The 20,721-nt window shown below is 52.4% G+C and overlaps 1 protein-coding gene across 1 annotated transcript; it reads left to right on the top strand.

Annotated features, from left to right (window-relative positions):
• Positions 1-689: 689 nt before the first annotated feature.
• TREH (trehalase) lies at positions 690-20,599 on the top strand. Its single transcript, XM_043581138.1, is given in 16 exon segments — positions 690-772; positions 14,942-15,042; positions 15,162-15,306; positions 15,392-15,479; positions 17,010-17,045; positions 17,048-17,109; positions 17,265-17,357; positions 17,442-17,558; positions 17,667-17,789; positions 18,004-18,179; positions 18,182-18,298; positions 18,809-19,026; positions 19,293-19,404; positions 19,779-19,891; positions 20,135-20,188; positions 20,435-20,599. Coding segments are annotated over 16 exon segments (1,788 nt in total). The 3' UTR covers positions 20,585-20,599.
• Positions 20,600-20,721: the final 122 nt, after the last annotated feature.

Genomic DNA, 20,721 nt, shown 5'->3' with positions numbered 1-20,721 from the left:
GGAAGGAAGGAAGCATGTAGCATCTGGAGGCAGGATGGAAGGGGGCACGCTACCAGGGCAGTGGAGAGGGACAGGGCCATTTTGTCGTGTGACGGATGCTGTTCTCAGGCACCACAACTGACCTCCTGGACAGTGAGGCTGAGTCCTAAAGGGAGGGTCACGCAGTCACTAATCTCAAATGGTGACAGGTTTGCAGAGTATATCTTCCCATGCGCCCTTCCCCCCCCCCCCACCCCAATGTCATTTCAGGCCCAAGCCATTGATCCACACGTGGGACGGAACCTTGAGCCATTCTGTTTGAGATGTTAAAGGAAAAGGTAACTCTCTGCCGTGGTGATCTTGGAGCCACCAGAGCGATTGGCATCTGGGCACAGATATGGGACCAACTTGTGCCCCAGACACCGGGGCGCCCCAGTCACCCACCACCACCCCACCACACGAGGGAAGGGCTTGAGCAGGTGGCACCCGCTGAGACTAAGAAACGAAGAGGAAAAGTCCACAGTGGGGAGCAGGGGTCGGCTTCTGCAAGCTGAGCCGGGACAGCAAGGCCGCGCAGACCTGACATACAGCGCCCAGGGTGGCCACGCCTCAGTTGTGGACTTTGGCAGCCCGGGTAGGCAGGTGATCAGCCTGCGCCCCTGCAAGCAAGAGGTACCTGGGCTTACTCCTTGGCTGAGGCCACAGTCACCATGCCTGGGAGGGCCTTCATGCTGTGCCAGCTGCTTCTGCTGGGGCTGGGGTCCCAGGGTACCCTGCCCCCGCCCTGTGACAGGTAGGAGTGGGGAAGCAGCTGGGGAAGGAGGTTGGGGTGGGATCTCAGGCGCTGAGGGTCAGTCCTTCCGAGGGAAGGGGAGGGAAGGATGTCAGCTTTCCTTGTGTAGCAGGCTGGGGGAAGGGGGTGCTGCCTCCCGACCCAGGCACCTGCTGGCCAGGGTCCTCCCTCCCCTCAGCCCCTCCCTCCAGGCTCTTCCCCAAACCATGCTCTTCTCAGGGTTGTTCTGGGAAACTCTCTGCCCAGCTTCCCTAGCCTGGAGGTGAGCGGCAGTGTAAGGACCTGAAAAGTGCTCCTAAGTTTGACCTCTGTGACCTAGAGCAGGGCAGAGCTCTTTGTAGAGCCATAGCTCCCATTTCCCAAATAAGAGACCTAAGTGGCCCTGTCCTGCCTCCTAGACTCACAGGGCATCATCCTTTTCTCATTTCAATGGCTCTCTTGCGCTCTCATGATGTCTCGGGCTGTGGCAGCAAGCGAGAGAATCGAGAGAATCGAGATCCCCATCTTCCTGGACCTTACGTAATTAGCAGGGAGAGTGCCGATGGAAGCACAACTAAAAGTAAAATGAAGTGAGGGGGCTGCTCGGGGCCAGCAGAGGGCACAGCAGTGCAGAGGGATGCAGGGAGAAGGCGTCTGTGAGGAGACGTTTGAACAGAATCGTAGATGGAACCGTCTCTGTGCAGATCTGGAAGACCGTCCAGGCACAGAAAGGGCAGTGTGAAGGCTCTGAGGTCACGTTCAAGGGTCAGGAAGAAGGCTGGGGCAGGGGTGGGAACAGAGGAGGACCAGGGCTTGGGCACCAGTGGTAGGACCAGAAAGGTGAGAAGTGGTTCAGTCTGGGATGTATTTTGAAGGTGGAGCCGATGATCGTGGAATATAAAGGGAAGGGGGTTACCTGGGATGATGCAGAGATTTTTGTCCTGAGCAATTGTAATAAGGATTTCAGAGAGGCTGTGTGATCAAGAGTTTTGTCAAGTGCGAGGCTGGTTGCCAAAAGTATGGAAAGAAGACTGTGTCAGGGGTCAGTAAGACCACCCACAGCTTCGGCGATTTGCTAGTACCCACCACACAGTTACATCTATGGTTACAGTCTATTCCAGTGAAAGGAAGCGGATTAAAATTGGGAAAGGCAACAGGCACATAGGGCAGAGTCCCGGAGAGAAGAGACATGAGATCCAGTTGTCCTCTGCCGGTGGACTTGTATGAACAGCATTCACTTTTTCCAGAAGCACGTGTGACAACCTGCGTGAAGTATGGCCAACCAGGAAGCTCCCCTGGGTCTTGTGTTCAGGGCTTTCACTGGGGTTCAGTTATAGAGGCTTGGAGTATCTGTATGCCTGACCTTAATTACTCAGTCTCCAGGCCTCTAAGTCAGAGGGATACTGGGTGGCTCTCAGTCCCCACCATAAATCACATTATTAGTATAAAATATCTGGTGTGGCCCAAGGCCCCACGTAAAGATTTATCAGACAGAAATCCAGTAGGTTACGGCTTATTTCTCAGGAGCTGGGCACACGCTGTGCTGACTTTGAAATGTGTAGGGTGGGAACACAGCAAACCCATTAAGTCAACTTTTTGCTGCACAAGCTACTTGTTCTACAATGAATAATGTATTTAGTCTTTGTCTTGGGTTCCTGGGATATAACCTCTAAGCTCTTGGGATTTCCAAAGGGATAGGAGAGTCTTTGGTATTCGTGGTGGGTGCTGATAGTTTACATTAATGGGGCAACTCTTGGTAAGCCCCTGGGTGGTCATGCTGATGAGATGTCTCAGTCCATGCCAGAGAGATGGACCATGTGATTGGAGGGTTGGGGCTGTGGGTCACAGGATATCAACTTGACCTCCTGACCTCTGAGGGCGGAGGGGGCTGAAGATTGAGTTCAGTCACATGACCAGTGATTGAACCAATGGTGTGTATAAAAACTCTAGACACCAAAGCTCGGGGGAGTGTCCTGTTGGATGAACACTTTGATGTGCCAGGAGGGTGGTATGTCTGGGTTCTTTGAGGTGAAGACAGGGAAGGTCTGCATTCAGCACAATCCCGGACCTCTTTCTCCGTGTGTCTTTATTTGGCTGATTCTGATTTGTATCTTTAGAATAAAACTGTAATAATAAGGATAGTGCTGACTCTGTGGGTCATTCTAGCACATTATTGAACCTGATGGGTTTAGGGAACCTCCAAATTTGTAGCCAGTTGGTCAGAAGTAGTGGAAGCCTGGGAAGCCCTGAACTTGGAGCCCCAGCTGAGGGCAGTCTTGTTGGGGACTGTGCCCACGGCCTGAGCTAGTTGGTTAGTACTGAGATTAGATTGCAATACTGTCATCAATGTGACAAAACGTGTCATTTGCTAGAATGACCTCGATTCACTGGAACAGGTGGCTCGGGAAAAGCAAGACGAAAGGACAGGGGATGAGGACCCTTTGATTCCTGGGTGGCTGCCAGGTCACCCGTGGTTTGGAACAGCAGCTGTATTGGGATCAGTTCCTGGAGCTGAAAGTTGTCAGTGGAATTTAGAAATGATGGGTCCAGGGCCCAGGGTGTTGTCTCACTGGATGCCTAAGGAAATGCAGAATAATAGGGGGGGGAAATGCGATCCTTTCGTTATTATTATGCTCTAATGGCAAACGTGAGAGTGAGAGACGGGCCAGGCTTTGCTTCTGGCCAGTCCAAACCATAGCCTCTCGTCTCAGGGCCCCCGCCTAAGGAATGTGTTGGGGAAGATCCTGATTCTGGCTGGCCTAGGTGTGGCCCTGGACTCAGAGTCATTTCCAAAGAGGAAAAAAACAGTTCTAAAATGACGAATGAAGATTAGACTGATTCCCAAGAGAGTAGGATAGATAGAGGGGAGAGAGCCAGTGGGCCCATCCCAGCAGGGCAGAGTCTTTAAACAGTTATTAAGAAGTGGGGCGTGGGACACCTGGGCTGCTCAGTCAGTTAAGCGTCTGGCTCTTGGTTTTGGCTCAGGTTTTTATCACGTGGTTCATGGGATCGAGCCCCGCATCGAGCTCTGTGCTGACAGTGTGGAGCCTGCCTGGGATTCTCTCTCTCCCTTTGCCCCTCTCCCTCCCTCCGTCCCTCCCTCCCTCCCCCCCTCCCCCCACCTCTCTCTCCCTCTCCCTCCCTCTCTCCCTCTCTCTCAAATAAATAAACTTTAAAAAAGATGGGGTGAATAAAGCAGCTGTGGCTACGGTCCAAAGAAAGTTGTTAATGCAGCACTTAGAAATTGAGTGGACCGATTGGACCTGCTGCACCCCCCCCCCCCGCCAAGATGCGAGGGACCTAAACACATCTCCATTTGCCCTACTCTGGAGGAATTCAGAAAACTGCAAGGCAAAGCAGGTAATGAGAAAGCTGACCTCCAATCCACTGAGGCAGTGGCCGCACAAGTTAAGATAACGATTGGTGACAGTGTCGGGGTCCCTTAGCTCTGTCCCCTGCCTGGGAGTGGGCAAAACGGTCAGAGGGTATGGAAGGTCCTGGAGTCTGTGACATGGGGTCCCATGCGCCGCGGTAGCAGGAGCACTGGTGAGTCATATTCGGAGGACGTGAAAATGCAAGCCTTGGCGATCAAGGTGAATGCTTGGATGGAAAGTGCAATGTTCAGACAGACTTTACGTTGGGGGGTTGTTTCTCCTTCCCCGGAATGCTGTCTCGCAATGGCTTCCACATCTGACTGGGGAACACTTGCCCCGAGCAGTATCATAAAATGAAAACCTGTTGGCAAAGCCACGGTTAGGAACACAAGGGACTATGGGGAAAGTGCCGTTGGTGTGTTTGAATAGTTTTCATGCGAAGTGATTGTATCTGTTTTGCCTGAATGTGTTACAGGGGTGGATGTTGTATCTGAGGGAGGAGTGTTTCCACTCTCTAGGATTATAAAGCAAAAGGCATCTACATCTGCCATCACGCTACTGTTTGCTGTCTTCATTGGACACTCTCAATGGGCGCCGGGGAGACTGCCTGAGGTCACACAGATCACATCCTTCCGTGGAGCATAGGCTGCAGTTATAGTGGAAGTCTTGGGGCCCCTCCCAGCCGGCCAGACTTTGGGCTAGAGAATGTCCATTTGAGAGGCAATTACTAACTCGCTATCAGACGTTAATTCAGACCTCCTCTCTTAAAGGACGGAAGATAATCTTAAAACCTGACATGCCCGTAACATCTTGGGTGGTGGTGGAAACATGAGGTAAGAGGGAGGGCGGTGCCCAGCAGGGTTCCGTAAGGCCATGGAAGTGGTTCATGCAGGAGCGTGCTGCTAGGGGAATGTAAGGTTAACTCCATGTGCTCGAGAGCAGATAGATGCCCTTCTCCCAGAACTGACTCTGGAACCACCTGAGGAGCTCTGGATTTTTTTTTTTTTAAGTTTATTTATTTATTTTGAGAGAAAGCACGTGTGCATGCAAGTGGGGGAGGGGCAGGGGGAGAGAGAGAGAGAGAGAGAGAGAGAGAGAGAGAGAGAGAGAGAATCAATCCCAAGCAGGCTCCACACTGTCAATGCAGAGCCTGATGCGAGGCTCTCGATCTTACAGACCATGAGATCATGACGTGAGCCGAAATCAAGAGTTGGATGCTTAACCGCCTGCCACCCAGGTGCCCCGAGGGGCTCTGGATACTATTGTCACTGGGAAAGTGCCCTATAAACAGCTCTTGATTGACCAACAGAGAGCTGCTTGGTTCGTGGACGGTTGTTCCGAGGTGAACAAACCGCAGCGAAAGGCTGCCGTTCTGACCAGAGACGACAAAACCAGATCAGCTTGGTGGGCTGAACTGCATGCTGTTTGCCACTGTGTTTGGGCCTTTACCCGTGCCTAGTCAGTGACCCCCGTCCTGGCCGCACGGTCAGGCAGAAGGGCAATGGGAACGTGGTCTGTAGAAACAGTGCCCTGTGTGGCACGGTCCTACGGAAGTCACTATGGGAAAATGCGGGGTTCCCGGAGGTAGAACCCACCGATGCCCATCAGAAAACCCCCTTCCTATGGGGCGCCTGGGTGGCTCAGTCGGTTAAGGGTCCGACTTCACCTCAGGCCATGATCTCACGGCTTGCGAGTTTGAGCCCCTCATCGGGCTCTGTGCTGACAGCTCGGAGCCTGGAGCCTGCTTCGGATTCCGTGCCTCCCTCTCTCTCTGCCCCTCTCCTGCTCGTGCTCAGTCTCTGTCTTTCAAAAATGAATAAAAACATCAAGGAAAAAAAAAAACAACCTCCCTTCCTAGACTGGAAAGTGACTAGAGCCAGCAAGCAGGTGTCCCAGGGTGTTCCCATGAGGTGGCCATTTGGGTTCACGGACCGATGGGACATCGGGAGTTTGCAGCGATGCAGAGGTGGGCCAAATCTAGATACCTTGCACCCGCACCCCCTGAGGCACAACATGCCGATAAGAGCTGTTCTGTCAACCAGAGAGACGGGCTCCACGTGGCTGCGGGGCAGATTCCCTGGAGGGAAGGACACCCATGGAGCTGGCCAGTGAGACTGATGCTGGCAGACCCGGCACGATCAGACAGTGACCCTGAACTGGGTGTAGCTGTGAATGCTCCAAATACTGTAAAAGGACCAGAACAGAAGAGACTGCAGCAGTTTGGATCACTGAGTTACATTTTTTCAGACAGGGAACACACTTTGATCCTCCGAGTGATGGTCTGATAGAGAGCTGGGATGGACAGTTACAACGTCGGTTGTCGGAAACGGGGAGACAGACAGGAAGGGCCGGCCGACACGGCTTCACAAGTGTGTGCTCAGCACTCACCGTGAGGGGGTCCCGGGAGGGTGGCTACCAGCCGGACTGCTCTGCTTTTCGGGGGACTCTAGGGAAGAGGGGTGCAGAGGAGGCTGGTATGCCCATGCGATTCTTCCATAGGAGGGAGACGATGGTATGACGACACTTTTTTCTTTCTTCCCCACATTTCTTCATCCTTCTTTTCTCCACCCAATGCAGAGATCCCAGGACCAAGGCAGCAGCTCCCACGTGTCCGAAGTAGGGATGACTCCCAAGCAAGAAAATGTAACTATACCCTTCAACTGTTATGTCCTAATTTCTTTTTTTTTTTTTAATTTTTTTTTTCAACGTTTATTTATTTTTGGGACAGAGAGAGACAGAGCATGAACGGGGGAGGGGCAGAGAGAGAGGGAGACACAGAATCGGAAACAGGCTCCAGGCTCTGAGCCATCAGCCCAGAGCCCGACGCGGGGCTCGAACTCACGGACCGCGAGATCGTGACCTGAGCTGAAGTCGGACGCTTAACCGACTGCGCCACCCAGGCGCCCCGTGTTATGTCCTAATTTCTAAGGGCCTGATGGGGGGTGTTGTGCCTTCCCATCTGGCTAAATGGGGGTCGTCTCTGAATGCGGCTGTATTCGGGAACAGGGTAGGAATGGCCCAGCCGAAGCGCACCTGTGCGGCACCTGTGCGTGGGAGAGGACTGCGGGGAGGCACTTGCTGCACTAACCTTGCTGCCTGCAACCTGGCCCAGCACAGCAGCTGAACGTAGTGTCCTTTCCAAAGGTTGAAAAGTTTGGATATAAATGGAGAGAAGGAGAAACAGTAGCCGCAGGTAAAGAAATGAGTGAGTGGATTGATAATAATGCAATGAAGGAAATCCACTATTACATTACCACTTTAATTTTTTTAAGTTTATTTATTTTGAGAGAGAGAAAGCCCTTTGCGGCAGGGTGGGGGGTGGGGGGTGGGGGGAGAGAGAGGGAGAGACAGAATCCCAAGCAGGCTCTGCGCTGCCAGCACAGAACCCGATGCAGGACTCCAACTCACGAACCGCGAGATCATGACCTGAGCCAAAGCCAAAATCAAGTTGGGCACTGAACTGACTGAGCCACCCAGGCGCCCCTACGTTAACACTTTAAAAGAGGCTCAGAGCAAGAAGTGATGCTGTTCTCAGTTCAAAAGGGTGAATGTGGGGCACCTGGGTGGCTCAGTCGGTTGGGCATCTGACTTCGGCTCAGGTCATGATCTCGCAGTTCGTGGGTTTGAGCCCCACACCGGGCTCTGTGCTGACAGCTCAGAGCCTGGAGCCTGCTTTGGGTTCTGTCTCCCTCTCTCTCTGCCCCTCCCCTGCTCACGCTCTGTCTCTGTCTCTGTCTCTCAAAAATAAACATTTTAAAAATTAAAAAAAAATTTTTAAAAAGGGTGAATGTACATATTGCTGAAATCACTCCTGCCCTGGAACCTGACAAGATCAAATGGAAGCCTGCAAACCTGAGTGGCCTCGCCAGGAAACATTTTGGCTGTAAGATACGATGATGGAGTAGACTAATTATTCATGACTATATGAGACTTTAGTAGTATGCCAACATCTTCGACCTTCTTTTCAGGTTATATCTACCATAATACGATATGGTGAAACACTAACGTTGTTGGTTAGATTATAATATTAATCTTGATGGTCAAATGTATTGGGAAGTTGAGTTAAAAGCCTTCTATCCCTACCCTAGCTCTAAATGTTAGGTATATTTGTGCTGATACTGTTGCTTTATCTATTACATAAATGCTACACCAAATGTAGATGCTCAAACAGGTAGGAATATTTTGCTAAAACGGACCCTTTACCAAAGATCAGAGGGTAGTCTGCTGTATAACAAAGAACGTGGCAGTCCTTTGACCCATTTTCCTGCAATGTAACCTCTGAGCTCTTGGAATTTCCCAAGTGATGGGAGAGTCTTGGGCATTCGGGTGGGCTCTGATAGTTTACATTAATGAGGTGACTCATGGTGAGCCCTTAGATGGTCATACTAATGAGATGTCTCAGGATGGGGGCAGACTGTGCCAGAAAGACTGACCATATGATTAGAGGGTTGGAACTTTGGGTCATGTGATATCAGCCCAACCTCTGGGGAGGAGAAGGTGGCCGGGGATTGAGTTCAATCGCATGGCCAGTGATTCAGTCAATCATGCCCATGTGGTGGAAACCTAATAAAAACTCTGGACACCAAGGCTCAATGGAGTATCCTATTTGGTGAACACACTGAAGCGCCAGGAGGGTGATAAATCCTGATTCCATGGGGAGAGGACACAGAAGCTCCATGTTGAGGACCCTCCCTATATGTCTTGTGAAAGTGAACTGAGCGAGGGCAGTTTTATTAGAGACTCTGCTCTTAAGCATCCAGAGTCTGCACTAACTTGAGATGGTCAGCATCAGAAGTTAAATCTGTCCACCACCCCTCTGCCCCTCGGCCTGGGCTTTCTTATAGCATAATTGTCATATTTGGGCAGCTGCATTTATTTATTTATATTTTTTAATGTTTATTATTTTTGAGACAGCATGAGTGAGGAGGGGCAGAAGGAGAGGGAGACAGAATCCAAAGCAGGCTCCAGGCTCTGAGCTGTCCGCACAGAGCCCAATGTGGGGCTTGACCCGTGAACCACAAGGTCATGACCTAAGCCAAAGTCAGACACTTAACCGACTGAGCCACCCAGGCATCCTCGAGCATCTGCATTTAGTATAGCAATTATGTAACAGGTATAGCAGTATATCGGCATGAGTGTGCCTAACCTTTGGAGGAGTCCGTGCAGACTAGGGGCAGACTGAAAGAAACAACTATTTTAACAACCAGCCTATAACACCTTAACATACGTTTTTGTATATTTGTACTGATTTGATTACTCATTTCCTTCCTTGATCTGCCACTATTTGTATCTTAGGTAAACTTGTGCAGAACTACTTAGCATAGAAATTAGCTCAATCCAGTTCTTCCTCAGGCCAGGCATTTCCCACTGGTCTCGCATTCTGAGGAGGCTTTAACTCAATGTCCCAACATACTCGGTCATCAGTATCAGTGTGACCATGTGGCTAATTTACATAAGGTGGTTGAATCGTACCAATAATACCAGTATTATACCGTATCCTGGTATGGTCACAGTACAATTTGGTTTCATTACAGAACAAATCTGGAAGAATTACAGAGGTATTCTCTGTTCCTTCTCATTGGACTCAAACCTTGCCCTTATGCCAGATATTATTATGGACAGGCATCATTACAAATAGCCATGGTTTTATTATTTATTATAACAAACTATTATCTGTTATTTCTGGGTTCCAAGTCCATTGGAGGCAAAGCCAGTCACCCTGTCTCTGTTCATAGGCATCTCAGGACAGGACCCGCCTCCTTCCTATGGGAGGACCTGGGTGGTATTCAGAATAGTTCCTATCCCTGATGGTTGTACTACAGGGTATGTCTTCTTCCGATCTATTCTTGGAGCAAGGGCAGTCATAGTGCATCGAATGTCCAGAGAACGAGGTTGTCAGGCCTCTAAATTCCCAGAGACATGGCCCTTGAGCCTCAGTAGCTACAATGGAAGGCCACTGGTGCATGTGTACATTGGGTCCCATCAGCATTAAAATAGTCCAGAGGCCCTGTTGGGTGAGGGTACAGGCCCTTTCCCAGTGCTGGATCCTGGCATCATCCAGCATTGTGTGTTGCCTTGCCCTGACCCATTTCACTAAAGCCTCATAATCTACCTGGTCTGACTCCCATCCTTCGCTTCCCTCCTGGAAGAGAGAACTCCTTCTCATCTGCTTATTCTAGTTAATAAGTATTTCTCCTCTGCCTCTCCTCATTAAAAGCAAATTCAGTTTGTTCAACAGTGGGGGACCTATATCCCCCAAAGCTCTTTTATGCCTCATGGTCCAAAGTTGTTTAATCTACCGTGCATGTTGTTGCCATTAGATACTAAAAGCCTGAGTGCAGCTCAGATACGGTGGGTTAGATAAGTGGTAGTCACGCCTAGATGCAATTTATTTTGAGTATGCCATAAGGCCTCCCATAGCCTTTCTCATCCCTGATGGGGCTATTCCCCAGGGGAATTGAGACACACTGTATGATGCCTACTGCTTTAATCCCACAAGAAACCCATTTATTCTCTCCTGTTTAATAGCTTTCTGTTCACAAAAACAAGGGTGATCTGCATTTGTGCTTATAGAACACTGCACGTGCTACTCTGTTTTGTCCATTGACATCAGGGGCCTTTCCAAGTATTTGATTATCAAGGTTTATGTTACACAGCAATTAATCTGCCAAGAGTTGTAAACCACACAGTCTAAAGGCCCAGTGGGGAGTTGTTCTGGGAAATTCCTCCCCAACTGATATCCTTCGTAGTAAGTGTAATCTAAAAACTTGAAGTCAGAAGATGTTAGCACGTCACTAGAGTTCCCTTCAGTCATCAGCAGCCCAGCTCATTATCGTATCCTAAAACCAGAATGCCTCCCAGAGAGATTCCAGTCATGTCTGCAGGCTTCCATTCAACTTCGTCGGGTTTCAAAGGCAGAGTGGTCATGGCACACTCGTGGCCTCACCCTCCCAGGCATCTGATACAACTGTGCTAAGGACAGTGTTAACCTCTTGCTCTCTCCAGGCACTAATGTCATGCTAGATTTCCCATTTTCATTGAATATCCATTTACTCACCTCTCTGCCCTCATCTGCCATGTCTCCGTCTTTCCAGTTGTCTTCTTATCCATTTTATTACCCTTTTGATTGAAGTGTTTAGTCCATTGACATTTAGAATGAGTACTGAAGTATATGAATTTATTGCCATCATGTTGCCTGTAGAGTTGGAGATTCTGGTGGATCTTCTCTGGTCCTTTCTAGTCTTTGTTGCTTTTGGTCTTTTTTTTTTTTTTTTTTTTTTTTTTTGTCTTTTCTCCCCTCAGAGAGTCCCCCTTAAAGTTTCATGCAGGGCTGGTTTAGTGGTCATGAACTTCTTTAGTTTTTGTCTGGGGAAACTTTTTATCTCTCCTCCTATTTTGAATGACACCCTTGCTGGATAAAGAATTCTTGGTTGCATGTTTTTCTGATTCAGCACGTTGAATATATCCTGCCTCTCCTTTCTGGCCTGCCAAGTTTCTGTGCATAGGTCTGCTGCAAACCTGATCTGTCTTCCCTTGTAGGTTAAGGACTCTTCTTCCCTTGCTACTTTCATGATTCTTTTCTTGCCTGAGTATTTTGTGAATTTGACTATGATATGCCTTGTTGATGGTTGATTTTTGTTGAATCTAATGGGAGTTCTCTGTGCTTCCTGGATTTTGATGTCTGTCTGTCCCCAGGTTAGGAAAGTTTTCCACTATGATTTGCTCACATAAACTTTCTGCCCCTTTTTCTCTCTCATCTTCTGGGACTTCTGTGATTCGGATGTTATCCCTTTTTAATGAGTCACTGAGTTCTCTAAGTCTTATATCGTACTCTTTTGCCTTAGTTTCCCTCTTTTTTTTTTCTGCTTCATTGTTCTCCAGAAGTTTGTCCTCTATGTCACTGATTTGCTGCCCTCCTTCATCCATCCTTGCCACCCTGGCATCCATTTGAGATTGCATCTCAGTTATAGCATTTTAAATTTCATCCTGACTAGATTTTACTTATTTTATCTCTACAGAAAGGGAGTCTATGCTTTTTTTCAACCCCAGCTAGTACTCTTATTATTGTGATTCTAAATTCTGGTTCAGACATCTTGTTTGTATCTGTGTTAAGTCCCTGGCTGTCCTTTACCTTCTTTCCATTTGTCATTAATTTTCACTAAATTTTTCAACCTTTGAAGAGACATTAGGTTTGGCCACTGTACTTATCCAGATTGCCAACAGCACTACCAGTCTTGTTAGTGCCTTCCCTAGTTTCCTCCCATCTGTTCAGGATAGAGTTACAAGGCCCAGAATGGGTGGCTATTCCCACCACTAGAGAGTATAGCTGCATTCATTGTTAGCCCCCAGTTAGCCAGATGAGCTATGGGCACAAGTCGCCCCACCAGGCCCTTGGGAATTCTGACATAAAGATTTTAAAAGATGGACACCTGGGTGGCTCAGTTGGTTAAGCGTCCAACTCTTGATTTCAGCTCAGGTCGTGATGCCACGAATCGTGAGTTCAAGCCCTGCGTCAGGCTCTGTGCTGACAACTCGGGCCTGCTTGGAATTCTCTGTCTCCCTCACTCTCTGTCCCTTTCCCCCCTGCTCAAAATAAAGAAATAAATATTTTAAAAAAAGATTTGAAAAGATAGCTACAGTTTCTTGCTCAGGGATCATTCATGCTTCTGGCACCACATGGCAGTCTGGTCCACTGTGTAGGCAAAAGGTAAGTTGAGATGGTGTGGGAAAGAAATGTATAGACCCACCAGCAACCTCTCCACCCATCCCCCGGAAAACCAGAGGAATATATCCAGTGGGGACCCTCCTCTGGCCCTCATCCCATGCTGAGTGTGAGCACACACTTGTGAAGCTATGTAAGCCAGCCCCTCATGCTTTTATTTCTCTCCATTTTAATTTTTAATGTTTTATTCATTTTTGAGAGAGACAGTATGAGAGGGAAAGGGAGACACAGAAACCGAAGAAGGCTCCAGGCTCTGAGCTGTCAGCACAGATCCCGATGTGGGGCTCAAACTCATAAACTGTGAGTCATGACCTGAGCTAAAGTCAGATGCTTATCCAACTGAGCCACCCAGGTGCCCCGATTTCTCCCTGTTTTATTATTTTTTTAAAGTTTTTAATGTTTATTTTTGAAGGAGAGAGACAACGTGAGCGGGAGAGGGGCAGAGAGAGAGGGAGACACAGAATCCGAAGCAGGCTCCAGGATCTGAGCTATCAGCACAGAGCCCAACATGGGGCTTGAATTCAAAATCTGTGAGATCATGACCTGAGTGAAGTCAGTCGCCCAACCGACTGAGCAACCCAGGCACCCCTTCCCATTTTAAACAAGAAAAGTTTCATTTGCCTGTTCCGATTCTGTATGGAGCCACCACTCCGAAGGTGATAAGCCACATGATGTGTCCATTTGACATGATCTCTCGGTCCATTGTTGGGACTGTGTGCCGACCAAATTGGCACAGTATCTTCTGTTCCGATGTAGTATTTTAAGCATATTCCTCTATAACCAGGTATGTAAAGCCTACTTTATCATGCCCCTTGAATTTCCAGAGTGATTTCCCGAGGGTTATGCCCCATACGGGCATCCCCTCGATGAGTCCAGTTTTTCCCTGCCTGTGAGTCAGTAAAAACCCCAACCTAGGGACTTTTTGCACTCACTTCTTCCATCACTGCAAGGGAAACAGCATGCAGTTCAGCCCACTGAGCTGATTCGTTCTTTCATGCTTCAAAGATTTCCATCAGTTGGTCGGAGTGCACTGGCCTTCCAAACAAGATACTGTCTGTCTGCCTTGGAGCTGCCATCGGTAACCAAGCAGCTCTTTGTTGGTCACAGAGAGCTGTCCACAGGGCACCTCCCCGTGGCTTCTCAGTGCTTCCCATGGTCCTGTGGGAAAGGAGGTGACTTGCCCACGAAGCCCCACGTAGCACATCCCTGCATAAAACGTTTCCATTGTATTGAGGAGCCCTTTGGGGGCACTGCCACTTTTTTTTTTTTAATATTTATTTATTTAGAGAGAGAGTAAGCCAGGAAGGGGCAGAGAGAGGCAGAGATTGAATCCCAAGCAGACTCTATGCTATCAACACAGAGCCCATGTGCGGCTTGAACTCACAAATCGTGAAGTCACAGGGTGCCTGGGTGGCTCCTTGGTTAAGCGTCCGACTCCTCATTTTGGGTCAGGTCGTGATCTCACTCTGTCTCTCAAAATAAACTTCAAAAAAAATCATGAGCCACCAGGGCACCCATGGGCACTGCCTTCTTTATCAGAGTGTTTCTCTGGCAGGACATTAGAGCTACTTCAGGCCTTAGGAATGTCTTCCATCCTTCAGTCGGAGAGCTGGTTTCCACAAACACCCAACAGCAGGCCCGTAGTTGTCTTCCAAGGGGCATACATCCTGCCCCACACCTGCAGGTTTTCTGGTCCAAGGTCTCAGCAATTGCCACTGGGTGTAACTTACGGGATTTGACCTTAAGCCCTTTTGATCCCTTTCACACAGGCCCCGCTGTACAAAGAATCCATCCAGCCCATTCTGTCGAGTCACTGATGACAGTGGTATTCCGCTGGGTATTCGGCACTGTTCCAAATGACCACCCGGTGTGGGCTTGGGTACCTGTTTACATCCTGTACTGCAGAGTGTCCTCATTCTCTCAGCCTGGTTTGTCACCACCACCCGCACACGCCTACCACACATGCACACACACGTGCATAGGTGCGTACACACATAGCCCTGGTCCGGTCCAGGGAACATGCCCACACTCCAGCCTTTTCTCTCCCCTCCCGGGGGTGGCCTGACCTGCTCCCCTCCCCAACACTCCCGGCAGCCGGATTTACTGCTACGGGGAGCTCCTGCACCAGGTTCAGATGGCGAAGCTCTACCAGGACGACAAGCAGTTTGTGGACATGCCACCGTCCTCGACTCCAGGTAAGGCGACTGGGGGCCCCACCTTCTGAACCTTCTGTACGAAAGATAGTGGGACTCAGGGCCGGGCAGGGAGGGGCTCCTGGGCGCCAGCTGATCCCTCCTGGCCACCCGCACCCCAGACCGAGTTCTGCAGCACTTCCGGGAGCTGGCCGCCCGCCACAACCACAGCATTCCCACGCCACTGCTTCGCGCCTTCATCCAGGAACACTTCCAGGCCGCGGGGCAGGAGCTGCAGCCCTGGACCCTCGAGGACTGGAAGGACAGGTACAGTCTGGACAGAAAACAAGAGAGGGCCCTTCAGAGAGGGCTGTCTCCCTGAGCCCTGAGGGTTCGGTTGGTGTTCTTCCAGCCCCCGGTTCCTGCAGAAGATCTCGGACCCCAAGCTGCGAATCTGGGGGGAGCAGCTGCACCAGCTCTGGAAGAAACTGGGAAAGAAGGTGTGACTGCCCTGGGTGTTGGCAGGGGGTACCGAGCTGGGAGACGGTTTCGCCGGCTTGGGGCTCACCTTGCCTGTAGAGCACAGAGAGGGAGACATTTCCTAAAAGTCTGTACCCTATCCACTGGGTCCTTGAAAAGAGTTCTCTAGAAGGAATTTCTGGAGGGGTAGAAGGGAACATCTACTTCTAACTTCTCACCTCCTCACCATCCTCCCCCCAGGCAAATTCAGCCTGTCCTGTCACCTCCAGGCTGCCCAACTGGGCTCTCCCTTCCCTGATCTCCTCGGGCCAGGCCTCGGCTCAGGAATATTTGCCACTGCTGATTGTGGCCTGTGGTCAGCACTGTCTGTTATGTACTTTCTCTCCTTTGTCTGAGGCTCAGAGAGGGCAGAGGTTTGCCCGAGGCTGCACAGCATCTGTCCTCCCAGCCGGCCCCCGGGGCCCTGGCACCCGCTGGCACAGAGTGGTGCTCCAGGGCCCTTCCCCACCCAGCCCCACAGGAGCAAACCCAGCTCTGTTCCACGACGCCCCTCAAAATAACTGACAGCCCACCGCTCTCCCACTGAAACCACACTCACTGGGACAGAACCAGGAGGCCGCGAACAGAGAAAGTACCTGAAGGAGGCAGCCATCTCTACTCTGGTCCTACAGTTGCTCTCCCGAGGCCACGTTCATGTACGCCTGTCTCACTGGGAAAGCAGTTTGGGGGTTCCTTTCTCCTTACAAATAACACTGCCAGTTACTTCACCAGCAAAAAGGGGTTCGTTTAGGAACAGCAGAGAACGGCCATCTGGGCTGAGTAAACCACAGGAAAACCGTGGGCAAGTCAGCAGAACGCAGAACAGGAACGCTGCTTTGTGGAGGAAGGGGGGCATTGGGAAGGCTGCTGCGAGCAACAAGCCCTTTGCGGTAAACTGGGGCCTTCTGAGTACGGTGGCTTTTCATTGGCTGAGTTGTGACAGCCTCTCATTGGCTGGGCTGTTGCTGGGGCGGGAGAAACCTACCCCTTCGGCTGGGAGAGTAAGGCAGCATCCACTTGCTAGTTGGGATCTGCACTTGACAAAGAGTCAGGGCAGGAGGGCTTCACCTGCCAGCCTCCCGGAGGTTGTGAATGAGGTTGCCTTTCATTCATTTTCACACTCCACGCCTGGGCCAGAGGATGCGGGCCCTGAGTCTCTGGGCCTGGCTTGGTGGTGGCCCCAGAGACGAGGCCAGGGGAGTGGAGGACGTGGTCCCCCTGGCCGGTCCTGGTAATGGCCATTGTTTGGTGAGCACCTGCCAGGGCCGGGCTGGGTTAGCCAGGACTCCAGAAGCCCCCACGTGGGGCCGAGCAGACCAGACTCCCGCAGCTCAGGCCTTGACCTCAGCCATACCCGGCTGACCAGCAACAGAGCCAGAACTCGTGCTCTGGCTCCCTGGCTCCAAAGCCACAGCTGCCAGGCGCCCCCCCCCCCCCGCCCCCGCCCGGCCTCTTCTGGACTCCACACCGTGGGGGTCCTGGGCTCCCTGTGCTCTCTCTCCTGACTGCAGGTAAAGCCAGAGGTCCTCAGCCACCCGGAGCAGTTCTCTCTCTGCTCTACTCAGAACACCCCTTCGTTGTGCCTGGTGGGCGCTTTGTCGAATTCTACTGGTGAGCGGCCGGGGCTTTAGGGCGGGAGTGGGGGAGCCCGGGGCCGGCGGGCTGTCCTGAGCAGGGTAGGGCACCCTGACTGGCCTGGGTGTGCAGGGCAGGGGGTGGCGGGGTGGGGGAGGGAGGGTGGGTGCCTGAGCTGCCCCTTTCCCCAGGGACTCCTACTGGGTGATGGAGGGGTTGCTCCTCTCTGAGATGCCCGAGACCGTGAAGGGCATGCTGCAGAACTTCCTGGACCTGGTGCGACTGTAAGAGGGGACGGGCTTGGCGCTGGATTGGCCTTGGCCTTGGCCGCTGGGCAGATGCCCCTCAGCAGGCCTCCTTCTCGGCAGCTATGGACATGTCCCCAACGGGGCCCGCGTGTACTCCCTGCAGTGGAGCCAGCGCCCCCTGCTGACTCTCATGATGCACTCCTACGTGGCTCACACCAACGATACCGCCTTCCTGAGGTGGGCACCCCGCCCCCCTGCTGCCCTGCAGGCCCCCGTCCCTGAGACCTCCCTGGGCGGGACTGAGGGGGCGTGCCTGGGCTAAGGCGGTATCTGGCTCCACCCCAGGGACAACATCGAGACCCTAGCTTTGGAATTGGACTTCTGGACTGAGCACAGGAACGTCTCTGTGAGCTCGGGGGGGAAGAGCTTCGTCCTGAATCACTATTCTGTCCCTTATGGGGCACCCAGGTAAAGAGCTGCCCTGTCAGCCTCTCAGTCTCTCATCGTTCACTCTGGTTTGAGGGCCAGTGACTTAGCCCCACGTCTCCGAAGGTGATACTAAAAGCCCAGGACAATGCAGGGCTGTCGAAAGACAAGCCAAGGGCAGCTGAGGCAACATGGCTCAGCCTCCAGCTTGGGCTTGGAGCTTCCTGGTGCCAGGACGCTCGCTTTCCTCCTCCAGGCCCGAGTCTTACAGCAAAGACGGGGAGGTCAGGCATCTGGGTGGGGCTGGGACCCTGATGTTGTGTGTCAGGCCCCGGTCCCCGGTCTGCTGCTGCCTCGTCATCACAGGGGACCAGGAAGCTCTGTGGGCTGAGCTCAAGGCTGGGGCCGAGTCTGGCTGGGACTTCTCCTCATCAAAGGCCTGAACCCCAACTTGCTGAGCAGCATCCAGACCAGCAAACTCGTGCCTGTTGATCTCAATGCCTTCCTGTGCCAGGCAGAGGAGCTGATGAGCGACTTCTACTCCAGACCGGGTGAGCTCGCCAGCAGGAGGAGAGGGAGAACGGTGCTCGGCCGGCTTTGGTCCTGCCTCAGCCTTGGCCCTGGAGCTGGAAGTAGGACCGTGGGTGAAGGGTCCGTACCCCACCCCTGGTACTGCCAGAGCAAGAGTACAAATGGAGCCCGCTCTCCACTCACGGTCCCTTTCTCACCAGGAGGCAGTTATAGGCTCCCTGAGGGCACCTCAGTCCACACATTCAAACTCCCTCCATTCCCTTTGTCCAGCCAGAGCTAGGGGAATACACACGACCAGTGCCCTCCTAGGAGGGACCTGGCAACAGGCCAGTGCAAGTCCTGAGAGCTATACAGGGCCGTCTGCTCGGGAAATTCCAGGTCCTAGAGGCCTGAAATGTGGCCCCAGGTATGCATGTCCCCTTGGTGCTCAGGATTTCTAGCCCTTGGGAAGGACAACAGGAGGAGGCCAAAGTAGATCTCTTGAAGGCACGGGACCCAGGTTGCTCAGTCTAAAGACAGTGTCACCCCAGGGAACGATCTCCAAGCCACAAAATACAGAAATATGTGGGAACAGCTCTTGGCTGCCATGAAAGCCATTCTGTGGGATGAGGAGAACGGTGCCTGGTTTGACTATGACCTTGAGAACAGAAGGAAAAACCTCGAGTTGTACCCATCCAACCTTAGTCCTCTCTGGTCTGGCTGTTTCTCTGACCCGGGAGTCGTGGACAAGGCTCTGAACTATCTGGAGGTGAGGGGGCCGGGGACAGCAGGGCGGGCTGGTATACTGGGGGCAGAACCACCTGCTCTCTCCCTGACTCCGAGCTAGTGACCTCCACTCCCTCCTGCTCCACCCCTGTGCCTGAGCCTGCAGGTCCCGCCCGAGCCACCAGGGGGCGGCAGTGAGCCAAGAAGAGAAAGTCCAGGAAGGGGACCATCTGGCTTTAGGAGGGCCCGGCCCCTTGGCTCCTCATGCAGTCCCCACCCACAGTCTGAGAAATGTCTGGAACCTTCTAGGACAGCCAGATCTTGACCTACCAGTACAGGATCCCGACCTCTCTCCAGAAGACAGGCCAGCAGTGGGACTTCCCCAGTGCCTGGGCCCCCTTGCAGGACCTGGTCATCAGAGGTAGGGAGGCAGCAGTGGGGCACATCCCAGGGCCTGCCCCCCTTGCATCTAGAGGGTCAGCCCCCTGGTACTGGGGACGTGTGAACAGAGGATGCGAGGGCTTTCTCTGGCTCTTCTGTTCTCATGGCTTCCCCCTCAGCAGACATTTGTGTCTGCCCCCACCTGTCCAGGGAACCAGCCCTCCTTTCTCTCTCCGAACCCAGGCCCTGGGGAAAGAGCACGTTGGCTTTTCACGTGGTTTCAAGATGGAGGTCTTGAGGCTCGGGCCTCTTTCCCTCCTTGAGGAGAGTAAGGTTCAGGCCTATGCTCCCTCTGGGTTGGGGACTCAGGTGGCTCAGGGTCCTGCCTGGGGGAGGGGGAGGGGGGGGGTCTAGGTCTGGCCAAGTGTCCTTCACCTCGGGCCCAGGAAGTGGCTTTCCAGCTGGCTCAGAATTGGATCCGAACCAACTTTGAGGTCTACTCCAGAAAGTCAGCCATGTATGAGAAGGTGAGCTGCTCCTGAGCCCTGACCCTCCTGGGCCTCCTCCCCATGAGGAGATGGGGGAATTGCCAGGCTTTGCAAAGCCCGGGGACGGTGGTGACACCCAGTGGCCATTCTTGGGCACTGCAGGCCAGGGCAGCTTCTCCCACAGGGGCTCCCATTTCTGGCTTTCCCTAGAGGGCTGAGGTGAGGGGGCGCGGGGGTGGGGTGGGTAGTGCCTGACCTTAGAGCCTGTCCTTTTGTTCCCAGTATGACATCAGCAACGGTGGTCAGCCAGGTGGTGGAGGGGAGTATGAAGTTCAGGTGAATGGGCCCACATCCCATAGGAACTACAGGGCTCTGCTGTCCCCGCAACTGGCCATGACCTCCGCTGTCTGGGCTTGTTTCCTCCTGTGGATGTGGGTCCACAGGGAGGAGCCTGCCTGGAGCTCCTTTGTCCTCCTGGGGTTAGGCAGTTCTAGAGCCCCTGGGTGGAGATCTCACACCCCCTAAAATAGGGCTTGAGGGCCTTCCCCAGAGATCTACCCCACTAACCATTCCTCTCTCCAGGAGGGCTTTGGCTGGACCAGTGGAGTGGTCCTGATGCTCCTGGACCGCTACGACGACCGACTGAGCTCGGGGACCCAGACCGCTTTCCTGGTGCCGCAGTGCCTCACAACTGACCTTCTGCTCAGCCTCCTGCCACGTCTGCCTCATTAAATGTCTGCGTGAGTCTCCGCCTTTTCTTGCCTCTGGAGACCCCATACCCCACCCAGAGCCAGTCCTTGGAGTGGTCAGGATAGGGACCTGGAAGTCATGGGCTGTGTGCCCTTGTCCCTCCTGGAACCCCAGTAAGG

This window comes from Prionailurus bengalensis, chromosome D1 (assembly GCF_016509475.1).
Source record: "Prionailurus bengalensis isolate Pbe53 chromosome D1, Fcat_Pben_1.1_paternal_pri, whole genome shotgun sequence".
In the NCBI taxonomy this organism is placed as follows: domain Eukaryota; kingdom Metazoa; phylum Chordata; class Mammalia; order Carnivora; family Felidae; genus Prionailurus; species Prionailurus bengalensis.
Note: the sequence above shows the minus strand (reverse complement) of the source record. Positions and strands in the feature narration are given on the sequence as shown.